General features: G+C 40.6%; 1 protein-coding gene across 3 annotated transcripts in view; it reads right to left on the bottom strand.

The window, feature by feature from the left end:
- Nucleotides 1-12,414, bottom strand: part of si:dkey-40c11.2 (drebrin-like protein A) — a 31,544-nt gene extending 19,130 nt beyond the window's left edge. For all 3 annotated transcript variants that reach the window (XM_062416947.1, XM_062416949.1, XM_062416948.1), the window contains exon 1: nt 12,078-12,414. In XM_062416947.1, coding sequence (XP_062272931.1) covers nt 12,078-12,169 — 92 coding nt within the window. In that variant the 5' untranslated portion in view covers nt 12,170-12,414. The remainder of the gene's footprint in view (nt 1-12,077) is intronic.
- Nucleotides 12,415-12,491: the final 77 nt, after the last annotated feature.

The following is a 12,491-nucleotide window of genomic DNA, read 5'->3' as shown; positions in this document are numbered from 1 at the left end:
CAGTGCAGAGATACAGTAAAACTCTCCATCAGACATGTAACATTGACAGTGCTCTAAGGTTCTCTTTTAACACTTTTTCATGCTCTCAGTTCTTTCACATTTGTATTTTCATTACATCTACCTGCCCACAAGCTTCTTTCTGTTCAGTTCATTTTTCATTATATGCTTTTTCTCCCCTGACTCCCTCAACCCCCATTACTCCTTACTCTTGGCTCAGAGCTGACCTGGGCTCCCAGTGCTATTTTTAGCCCGTCTCTCCGTCTACCTCTCTGTCTGTGCTGGAGAGGGGAGCTCAGAGACGTCCCCACAGCACACAGCGCTCATTTCCTGTCTCCAAACATGGGCAAAAGAAGGCCAGCCAGACTCAACTGCTGAAAAAGTCATTTTTCCCCCCCTGTCCAGCATGTTACTCATACAGTGTCCACGCGGCGACCCCAGTGGTACACGCATTCCTCTGTCCGTCTGGACTGTAGAGACATGTGGAGATATTGAGGTGTTTATGGGTAAAAGTTGAGAAATGTGAGCGAGAGAGAGAGAGAGACAGAGAGAGAGAGAGAGAGAGAGAGAGAGAGAGAGAGAGAGAGAGAGAGAGAGAGAGAGAGAGAGAGAGAGAGAGAGAGAGAGAGAGGGAGGAAGTGACAGGAACTGAGAGACTGATAGAACATTAAATCCAAAAAAGAAGGCAGAAGAATGGAAGAAAGTTTCCTGATTTGTAAAGTCTTACTGAGTGGTACTATTTGTTATAAGGTGATGCATCACTGTAAACATCATGACTGAAATATGTGGCATTGAAAACCACAGACACGTTCCACATGTTGTAATGTGGTAAAAGATGATGCTAAGAAGCACAAACTTATGTCAAAGTTAACTGTTGCGTGAGGTTTCATATTGTCCTGTAAAAAAATAAAAAATAAAAAAAACTACAAAATTTGGCCATAAACATGAAGGCATGAAAGCTGGAATATGTATCTACAATCCCCTAGAGTAAAGATTACAGAACCCAAGCAATGTTGTCCTATTTGGCCTCTCATCAAGTGGTGAAACATGGATGTCAAAAGGATAAAGACTGCTGTTGAGGGAAGGTGTTTATATGAACACCTCTGTGTGCTTATTAAACCAGCCACCATAAAGCCGACCCAAATCCACTGAGAAAAAGAATGGCAGTACAGAACGACAGCAACATGGTTAGAAAGAGAGCATGGCAGACAGAGAAAGTGTCCCAGTGAAAAGTTGCAAAAGAAACAGAGAAGGAAAAAGCACACAAACAATGGAGAGTCTTGGCCCTCAAAAAACATAGTTTGCTGTAAAGCATTCAGTCAGGTGCCCTGCAGAGAGTGGGTTGAAACCACGATAATCCTGACAGGCCAAGCAACAGGGCCCCTTAATATGAGCTGCTGAGAAGGAGGGGATTGAAACACAGCACCAAAGACTCCCGGGGGACAACTTAAACTGTTATTAGTAAAATTATATTGCTCAAGTTGCCACAAATTAAATTGAAGAGAGTGTCTACATTTGAATGTATTGCTCATCAGAAAATGTTGTTGATGGGCTCATGTCTTAAAAAACAAAGACAATAGCCAGATGGATGTTTGTGGATCCCTGCAATGACTTGGGGTGAAATCATATATAAACAAGCCAAGCACCCTCAAGCAATACTGTGGTTTATGAAGTAAGGTCTGATATATTTTTGCTTTCATTTCAACTGAAGACAATACTTAGCATGTCCCTCTCCCACTGAGATAAGTTTCAAGCAAGACCCCATGAGAAGGGAAGTGTATCACCAAGTCATAGTGACTTGGTGATACACCGCAAGAATTTCATAATGAAACTTATTTTCAAACTTATATTCCACAATATAGTTTCTGTTCTATTCCACATGCATGAACATGTCAGAAGTAAAGCTAGCTCAGGAGTCTCTTTGTAAGCCATTGGCAGAAGCTCAACATTTGGATTATGATGTGATGATAAAGCATTGCACAGAAACCTTGATCCAGTAACAGAGCCATTTCAAGTCCCAATCAGCAACATATACAAAGGACAAACAAACTATCAGTTTGATGCACCATCAAAGAATCTGATTCACACAATGCTTCATGTCCAGTAAATTCTAAAATTAGATTCAATATATTATAACAGTATCACTGGAGATGACAGGTTTACCCCTAAATAAACACTCACTGGAATTTTCCACTTAATGATGAAAATGATGAAGCAAGACAAACAATGTGTCTTTAAAGCCCATTATGCTTCAGTGATATTTCAACTCACACTTAATCCAGAAGCCTGCACTAATCTTTCTACCAGTAGCAACAAACTGAAACATTGCTGAAAAGCTTCAACTGATGCTCTGACAAATTCAGTCAACACAAAGCAGTAGGCTACAGGATCAAACATGAGTCAATATTAATTAATTAATTTAACTGATTTGCTAATGGAGTAATGGACAGGCAGTGGTGCCTGATGCTGCATCATAATCATTGTCCACATAGTATTGTGTAGTGTCAATAATGTGCATGAAGACTAAATGAAAAACATGATGATAATCTTGTCTTCTTTGAAAGGTTTACCTAAGGAATATCAATACAATCCTACCAGGAGAATCCTACAGGCTCCAGACAAAGCAAATTAATGCAAAAACCACTGCTTGCTTTGCATGTTTCAAATACCTTTGAAAATAGTCTTACAGGATGTTGAGCCATACTGGGGTCAAAATACGACCTCATGTCAGTTCAGCCTTTTCAAAAACTCCTTCCTTTTTTGTCCCTTCCCAGATTATGACACATCAGTTTCTATTTGCATTATTGAGAAGGACATGTAGAAGTAGCCGTGTACTTTGTTACCATGAAGATATTTATTTGCTCTTGTTATTTGTATTAATACTCATAGTGATGATGAATTGTATTTAACTCCCCTTTTCATGACAGCTGTGCAAGTCGATTTGAAATACATATGACCCATAAGAGTACTGCTCAGATCCACCCACTGAGTAACACTGACTGATCTGTATAATATTTGACCGGGTGGAGGACAAAATAGATTCCCTTGGAGACTATTACAGACCACTGAAGCTATTTAGCCCGAAGAGAATGATAAATAGAGGATGGAAATGACAGAGGTGATATAAAGCAAAATTATAAGAAAGAGCAGAGTGTATACACAATTAAATGACAGCAACAAAACAAAACAACGAAGTGCATAAAATATCAGGCACTGATGAAGTGAGGGGCAGAGGGAGAGAGTGGATGGAATGCTGAAAGGAGGAGGGGAGGGAAGAAAAAAACAGAGAGCCAGAGAAGTTTAGAATATGACAAACTAAACAAATAAGTAATTAAATCACTGCCAAGGACCAGTGAGAGAAAACAGCTCTCTCTGTGCTGAGGCGGATGGAAAAGAGCGGGGGATGGACAAAGAGAGAAAGAGAGACAGAAAGTATGCTTCTGTATGTAAGATGTTCATTCCAAATGTCTTCTAACAACAAACTTGTGACAAACAAAACAGATCATTAACACACAACAGTTGAACTTGTGTTACAGCTGTGAGTTTATCCACAGATAACATTAGCCAGTCAATGTGTAAGCAGAGCCGCACATGTACTAATTACTTGGCCACCACATTTTTTTCTGTGTAATATAATCCTAACACCAAAGAGAGGCAAGTATATGTCCATTTCCAGGTGAGTGTGTCTGTCTCTCTCAGCATATTTTGTCTCAAGACAGAATGTGAGAGCATTATTTATCGCTGTATCATGGCATACATCCTGGACAGACTGAAACTTGGAGCAGCTCAGTCTTATTGGTTTTAAAGAGATTCACAGAAACAGTATCCTGCCTTTCAAAGCTGTATGACATTTTTCAATCCAGCAGGAGGAAGCAGTCTAGACCTCCGCTGTTGTGTGTAACATATGTACAAGCTGATAACAGAGAGAATGCAGGTATGTTTACTCTCAAATATACAAATCAGCTTGCTATGAAACATACATGCTAATATGAATGGACATTACAAACAAATGTTTAATAGTGGTAAGTCATACCCAATTGATTTACTTTTAACATTTTTCATTTTTGTATATTTGCAGTGATAGAGAAAAGAACGATGTGCATTGCTATTCTATTTTAAACATAAATTCATCTTTTTATATTAAACTGCAGATTGGCATTAGATAATGCAGTTATTTATTATTGTATTCACCTATGAATAACAGAGTAGAAAAGGCATTGTCTTGAGTGTGAAGGTGCACATACGTGCAGCTAAGTAGACATATTTTGACATTCAAACATGCAGCTAAAGCAAACAACAGCATTATAAGTTTGCCTTATGTCTCCTGATAGAAAACATAGCAAGACTTTGGGCTTTAACACTGGTTAAATCAGTATTCATGATCTAATAGATGATCAAATCCGTGTCAAAAGGGTTTGTGCTTAAAGAGTGATAAGGTACATGAAAAGAGTACACCACAGAGAGGGATATATTTAGGTTGGAGTTCACACTGGGGGAAACGATGAAAATCACCAGGGGATGCACAGAGGTATAAATGGGAAGGCTAAGAGGAGCACATTTCACACACAATGGGAACCAGCCAGAGTGTATGGGAGGTTTCCAAGGGAGCAGAAGAGAATGTGGTTATTGGGGGCAAGTGCCTTATGGAAGTATTACAGCAGAAATTTTGTGGGTCTCTATGGGGTAAATTGTTCTGACTCCTAAAAGGACCCTTGTGGGGAGGTACATAGATGAGAGGAGAGGAGAGGAGAGGAGAGGAGAGGAGAGGAGAGGAGAGGAGAGGAGAGGAGAGGAGAGGAGAGGAGAGGAGAGGAGAGGGTGATGATAAATGTTGTGAAAAATCGTGGTCTACTGGGGTTCCTCTGCCATTTCCTGTGTGTTGTCCCACACTGCTACAGACACACCAGACATAGTTTCTACAGGGTCATCAACAAGATAGCATCTTATCTCTAACCATTTCCTTCAGTTAAACAAAACTCTCACGAGTATCACATGTCCACTTCTACTTCATTTGGCGTAATTCTTTGATATCCCTCTCATTCTTCGTCACATCTCCACCTGTCCTATCATCTTTTTCTTTTCTGAGCTCTATCACTCCCCCCAAACCAACTTCAATCATTTGATTCAATCACTGATTCTGCCTTTCAACAGTCAAGACCTCCCTGCTGAACACGACTTCAGTATCTGCTGTTATTTCTCATTCCTCTCACAAGTTGTCCTTTTTAATCTCATTATTAGACTATATTTCTTACCAAAAATATCCTTACCCACTGATTCGCAAGCCCTTTCCATCCTCCTCAGTCCCTCCCCACTCATCTCCCCCATTTCATTCACTCATTCTCAACAAACAACCTAGCTTTCCCACCAGGGTCGTCAGGACAACGGAGCCCCCCAACTCTCCTCAACCTCAATCCCACCACCAGCAAGTGAACAAACAAGACAGGAGTTGGAGTTCCCAGACAAGGCCCTGCATCCAGTGTGACTTTACTGCAAGACGCTAACAATTAAACATAAGAGCGTCATGATTACAACCATGGTGCTCCTTTGTAACCATGGTAACTCAGCAAACACAGCAGATGTTACCTCAGTTAGGACAACTATGGCAAAGAGAGCAAAGGAGTCTCTGTCTGATGTTCTCTTAACTGTGTAATTATAAGCAAAACAATAAATATGTTGTCATCCTTGAAAAAAATTGTGGCAGTCATACGCTGCTTGTGTTGTGCTTGGCACATTCACAAAGAGACGAGCTACAGCAACTCAGAACATGACAAGACGTTTCAGCATGCATTTGGTTACTCCTTTTACAATATTCATTCTGGCTCTTTATTTTCAAACCTCTGGCTTATTCAGTAGCCTAGAAACAAAGACGGCGGACCAACATAAATCAGAGTGTATAGGTGGACTTTAAAACACATCTTAACATAATTTCAGAAAGTACAGCATTTTCATGCATCTATGATTCATTTGATGTGCAAAAGTGGCACACCTTGTATTATTGTAACAGGCATCTTCTTCAGCTTGATTCTAAGACCTACTTTCCTATGAAGTAATTCTGTAACAAAAAGGCAGCTGTGTAGAACAGTGTGTCTCTATATCTCCTTCTTAAGCACTTTGTGTTCCAAAAATGAGAACAGAATTAAGATAGGTGGGTCATTCTCATATCTGCAATACTAAAATATGAGTTTCGGTGTATTTAAATGCCAAACACTTGGTTTCATGGGTTATCTCTTTGGAAAATTCTGTAAAGACAAACATAAACACACGCAGAAGAATCTGTGTGATATCATATCATTTGACACACATCCTGTAAAAGTGCCTCATTTGTGCTTAGGACTTCACACGCACACCAAGCACTGTATTCATATCCATGTCAATGTTTGAAGAAACACTAAAATACAGATGTTTTTAGACAGCTATCTGACACACCCTTGGAAACCACTCTGTCTGCTACACTCAAGGCCCATTAGTTAGTTTAAACAAGCAATTCACCTCATCCCAGCTTCTATTTTTCATAGTATTGCGATGACAAATGAATCTGGTTCCACAAAGATTCAGCCAGAACTGTCCAATTTTCCAAGTGCCTGAGCCTTTATGTTGAACTGCAAAGGAAAACAATACAGCATGTGTTGTGTCCACTGCTGTAGAAGGACAGATTTCCAGTGGAAACAATGTTCAGAGGGCATCTGGATTAAGGTCAGCTGCTCTGAGGCACTTGCATGAACAAAAGGAGGACTTGATGAAAAGGTCAGGTGTGAAGACAAGTGACAAAATACTTGGAGAGTTATTGTTGTACAAAGATCTCAATAAACCATTTACTACAATGAAAACACACGTGTTGTATATAATGTCTTTTTAAGGTTAATTTGTGTTGATAATTTTCAAGTTAAACTGCCTGTTTGGAAAACTGACACCAAGAAGAATAACAGCACCGCAGTGCCACAGAGTCATGAAACATTAATAACCATCCTTTTGCATCTTCTATTGAGGCAATTACAACGTACACCTCAACACGGTGTCAATTTGTGGTCTTCTTCTCAACAGTTTGCATGCTAAGGAACCCATACAGAGACAAGCACGCAATATACACACACACATACGGTGTAACTTTATGCAGTCATGTCTCATCATGCCTGAGACCTACTATTACCTTGCAGCTTCATCTTACACCCCAGATGCATCTAAATAATGTTTAAGGCAGTAGTAAGCAGTTGTTTAGTGATTACTGCTCAAATCATTCTCTAAGTTCATCTAAACAGGGATACATATAACAGCTATTATAGCCATCATTGTCATCATCTTCCAAAATGCCACCCACAGACTGGCTCACACAAGCAGCAAAGCAAGCTCAGGGTAGTGTTTTGCAAAAGGCACAACCTAAGACCCACAGTGTGCAAATGTAACAAAAGTAGAGGTGTGACAGTGAGCAAGAAAAGTCCCTACCCTAAAAGGACACATCATTTTACCCTAATGTCACACCCAAGGAACTACAATAGCTCTGGTCAGCCAAAGTGCCCTCTAGTTGCCCCTCTGGTCAGCCCTTAGTAACCCTTAAGTCAGGTTAACTCCTCCTGAGTCCAGTCCAAATGCCTATATCTGCCTATAGGGTTAAGAATGAATACTAACTTTGAAACCAGAGTATGTGCATACCAATCATTTCTGAGATTTAAAAAATGTTCTCCACCAATAAAGGAAGACGTAAACCTTCAAATTCAAAGTTATGTAAACACCTGAAATACACGAAAATTGGTTTTGCAAGACTTTTACAGCAGCAATAGGGAGATCAACACTTAAATTATCTTTTCCTAGAGCAGAATATTTATTTTCCCCTCCTTCACGTCCTGCAAATGCCTGCATGCTTCCTTAGAAATCATTGGAGATCTGTTTCAAAAAGGGAGCTACTGCCAGGTATTGCACAGGAAGCAGAGACAGAGAGAAAAACTGAAAAGAGTGAGAGCAAGAGCAAGAGCAAGAGCAAAAGCGTCGACTGGGCATTGCTCCAGTGTAACTACCCTTTGACTCCCCATTTACAACATACCGCTATTTATATCCGGGATCAATCAAACATGTCCTGTTATCATTCGGTCTGATAACAACACCATGTGAGACCCTTGAAGCCCTTCTGTATCCTGAACAGACAAAGGAAATCAACCAGACTGCTTGTTTTCATTATTTGAGATTCAATAGTCAGATGATCAGAACAATTTGTTTCAATGCAGAAAACTAACGTTACCTAAAGAGATTCAGATTGCACAACAATTCATGTGTCAACAAATACCATGTTGGGTTTCTTTTGACAGGTGGGTGTCTGTGGATAATTAAGGAACTGAACAAAAAGCAGAACCTGTGTGAGGAAGTTCAGGCGCTTAGTAACTGCTTGATAACAGCATGATGATAATAGTTGTTTATCTCTACAAACAAGATAACTGGCTGGCTGCACTTACATATATAATCTCCTTCTGGAGTCAGGAAATACACCATTACACAAACAGAAGCAGCTATGTGCATCCACACACACTGGGCACCATGCATTTTGCCTTCCTCTCTCCCATCTCCTCCCCACACCCACAGGTGTACTCCATCTAGTGTGTAACTTTAGACCCAAGAACTCTGTAGGTCTTGGTTAATCATGCATGAGCCTGCGGAAATTCTGGCAAGTAGCAGCAACACAAACACCCCAGGCCTATGCTGAAATAAAGGCTCCTCCATTCATCATCAACAGGAGAGTCCCTTCGCAAGAGATCAGAGGAAAGTAAAGGATAGTGTATTGCCTCTTAAATGAAAATTGAGTAAGACTGATAACTGTGGTTTCCCACAGACTGTCAAAATCAAAGAAATGATGAATGAAATAAGAAATTAAAGAAGTTATCCAGATAATTAGTAGAGTGAATGACATGCTGTATTACAATTTTGCAGCAGCTGCAAAAGAACAACATCTTGAATACCATAAAGTGGTGCTGCAAAAAGTAAGAAAACTGAAAGTTATAATCTGTATTTCTGTGACCATTACCATTTGGTGAAAGATGTGTATCACCTTGCAGTGTATGTCATGAAAGAAGGCTTAAAATCATACAACAGGAAATTCAACTCAATTTATCAAGAAATTCTTGCACTGTAAAATTAAGAAGAAACTGTCTTTACCTGGAAAATGTCTGGGACAGTAAAAGAAAACACCTTCAAATCAGATGCATGAGTCACTTATGTTACAAGCACAATATCTGTGGAAAAAAAAAATCTGAATTAGATCTAACCTTTTCACTGGAAATTAATGAAGATTGACCAGATCTCCAAAGACGTTATCTCAACTGAATCACTCTGTTGCTACAATGAAATCAAATATTTACTTTATGTGTAACTGCTTGACATGTAAGTCCATGGGGTAGGTGTGTTTAGGCAGTTGCTGAGGTTGCAAGGGCCCACAGATGCCTTGATACAGCCCACACCCACTTCTGATGAATAGAGATCAAACTGCACCATGGTTCTGTAGAAATTCCGATCTGATATGTTTTTCAATACTGAAACAATGCTGCAAACATTTTTCTAAACTTATTTCTCCCCCGGTTTTACATGTTTTGTTAACCTGGTGCAGCAGTATTTTTGGCAGGGAGACACCTCCAGTATTTCTTGCTGCTTTGGAAACTTGCTATTATTTACACTGACTCACTGGCTGGGTTGAAAATGTGTGAATGTGCAGAGCAAACCACTATTTGAGAAATGTTATTGAATAGTAAAAACACAAGAACCATGAATGTTTTGAGTGTGAGCAGATTGAATGTAGTATTGAATCTGTATCAGTCCTTTCAGACAAATGATATTTGTGGGAGTGCCCTTACAAGTACATATTTTGGTATCAATGTACATGAACTATGGAAATAAATCATACTTTCTTCTGCTATTCACACTTGTAAGTGTTTTTCTTTTAACAGGATTGGACAAATCCTTGGGAGTATGTGTCACACAAACACAAAACACATGCAGACAGTGCAGATTTCCAGCCCATGAGTGAGATGTTTTGTTGTCCTCAGTGGTCTGGGAGAAGAGACCTCCAAGGCTGTATGTTGAGCTGAGAGGTCTGAATGGAGGATGCATTGAAATTGCTCGTCTTTTCTCCAGAACCTCACCACAAAGGGTCTGTTTCCCATTCAGGACACAAGGTCATTAGATAATACACACAGAGACCTCAAGGCTACACAGTGGGGGTGGGATCTCTCCACAAAACAAGCCTCTTACCCCTCTCTCCATACAAACTTCTCAATGCCTCCAACTTGCTTTAATAGTCTCTGTATGATGCACAACTAGACACAAATACGTTCACACGCAAGCTCACACGTGGTGGGTGTCTGTCTCAGTGGTTTGACAGTGGGAATCATGACATCACCGTGTCCCGTTATTTAGCCCTCTAAAGCTGGCTCAATGAACGCTAGGGGATTTTGCTCTGCTGCCTTCTTTTTCTCTTTTTGTCTCTTCTAAGCACAAGCATACACGTGTGTGTGGTGGATACTTTGTTTGAATGTTTGACAGGCAGTGGGTTGGCAGAAATACAAACCAGATCTGTTTTTCACTGAGATTTTAGACAAATACTCTCCAGTGCAGAATTGCTGGATCAGGGAAGTTTCAGTGTGGAGGTGTTGGGACAAAATCTCCATAGTGATACTGAACATGGAAACTCTAGAGATTTTCCAAATACAGAAAAGAAAGGAAACTGAGCATGTTCTGCCTGGATGAGGAACTTCTTTCCACCCTATTCATGAATGTCAGATTTCAGCTTGTCAAGGTTAACTCATGGTGCTCTGAAAGCTCATTTCCTAAAGTCTGCATAGTGTCATGGAAAGCCAGGGAAAAAAGGTGGAATGAAAGTGGGCAGAGACACCCAAAGGCAGAGGGAGATGAGAGGCAGAAAAGCATAAAACAGAGATAGACATATTCAGTCCTCTGCTTACACATGAGCACACATGTGTTCTTGGGCCTTGTCCCACTTCTATAGCTATAACTTGTAATTTACAATACCTTTGGTCATTAAAATGAATGGAAAAGTGGAAAGAGAGGGATAGCATGTCTAATTCTCCCCTTGCTAGCTGAAAAAGCCAGTGAAAACACATATATGGCTTGAGTTGAGAATACCACACACACACACACACACACACACACACACACACACACACACAGTAAAAGAAAAGGAAAAAAGAGAGCGAATCAGACATGCAGACAGAGTTGGATATTGGCATGTTAGGAAAAGATCGACAGGTCACCATAGTGACAGACCAGCAAAACCCTGTGACAAAAAGAGAATGAGCAAAGTGTTATGTTAAAGAATTACATGGTCAAACATATGCCAAAGCATAATGTATGAATAATTAAACTAATAAATTAAAATAATAAACTATATAAAATCCTTATTAAATGCACATCTATTGTACACATCTTAGTTGTTACTCACAATTTTACTTCGTACTATTTGATAGTCAAGTGGATGCTACTCATGCATGCGTGCTATCCTGTCTGTCAAATGAAAGACAACCCCTGTCAAAGACCTGCACATCAGCAGAAACCTGATCCTCAAAAAGAAGAATGAAGCCTCAGAGCTCCGGAGGGAGAATAGCAAAGTCATGAACGAAAGGACCGGGTCAGGGTAGCGGGCCGCCAGCCAGGTGCTGCGCTCTGAGCCACACCAACCGTCTGGCGTGCGAAACGGGCGGCCATCCACACCTCACATCAGCTCTCAGGAGAGGGGAGCCAATACATCTTTGTGCCACTTAAAACAGCTTGTATGCGTTTGTCTCTGCTGAACTTTAAACTATAGTCCAGGTTGCGTCCTACCATTGTGCTGGCGCAGCCTTTTACTTATTGGATTAATTGAAATCAAGCTTCTATTACGCAACTGCCACTGTAGTCGTAAGCAAACTGCTACGGCCCATTCAGTAAAAAATGAAACTTTCATGGAAGTTTCTGATTCCACATGTCTTCGTGTTTCTCATTTTAAAAACGCACAACTATAATGACATTAATCTGTTAGGCTATGAAGCAGTCAAATCAGGTTCTGTTATGGCAGGCAGATACAGTTTTGTTCAAGAGCACTGTGTTACCAGTTAGTGGAGGACCGGGTGTTGAGGATGTCCTCTTTGGCCGTGAGCAGCGACAGGCTGTAGGTATCAAGGTTGACTGTTTGCATACTCATGATGGCAAATGTTTCCAGGCCACTCCCGCAGCTTCTCTCTTCTCTGGTCCCCACGGTTTTCGGGGTCGGACTATCTGCTGGAAACAGCCACAGCGGAACTATGAAGGTCGTTCACGGCCGAGAAAACAGCAGTAAAGGTACGCAAGTTCATGCAATGTTGGCTTAAGTTCCAAATGGGACCGATCTATGCAGGCGCTGCGCACTCACAGCGTGGAGGAGACTGCAGCGACTGCACACTGGTCTTTGTGCAGCGGGGTAGAATAAGTTTTCACTAAAAAGCCCCACCTCCCGTTGAGAGAGTGGAAAGCATAATGACTTCACT

This window comes from Scomber scombrus, chromosome 4 (genome assembly GCF_963691925.1).
Source record: "Scomber scombrus chromosome 4, fScoSco1.1, whole genome shotgun sequence".
Lineage (NCBI taxonomy): Eukaryota > Metazoa > Chordata > Actinopteri > Scombriformes > Scombridae > Scomber > Scomber scombrus.
This window is presented reverse-complemented; position numbering and strand designations above follow the sequence as displayed.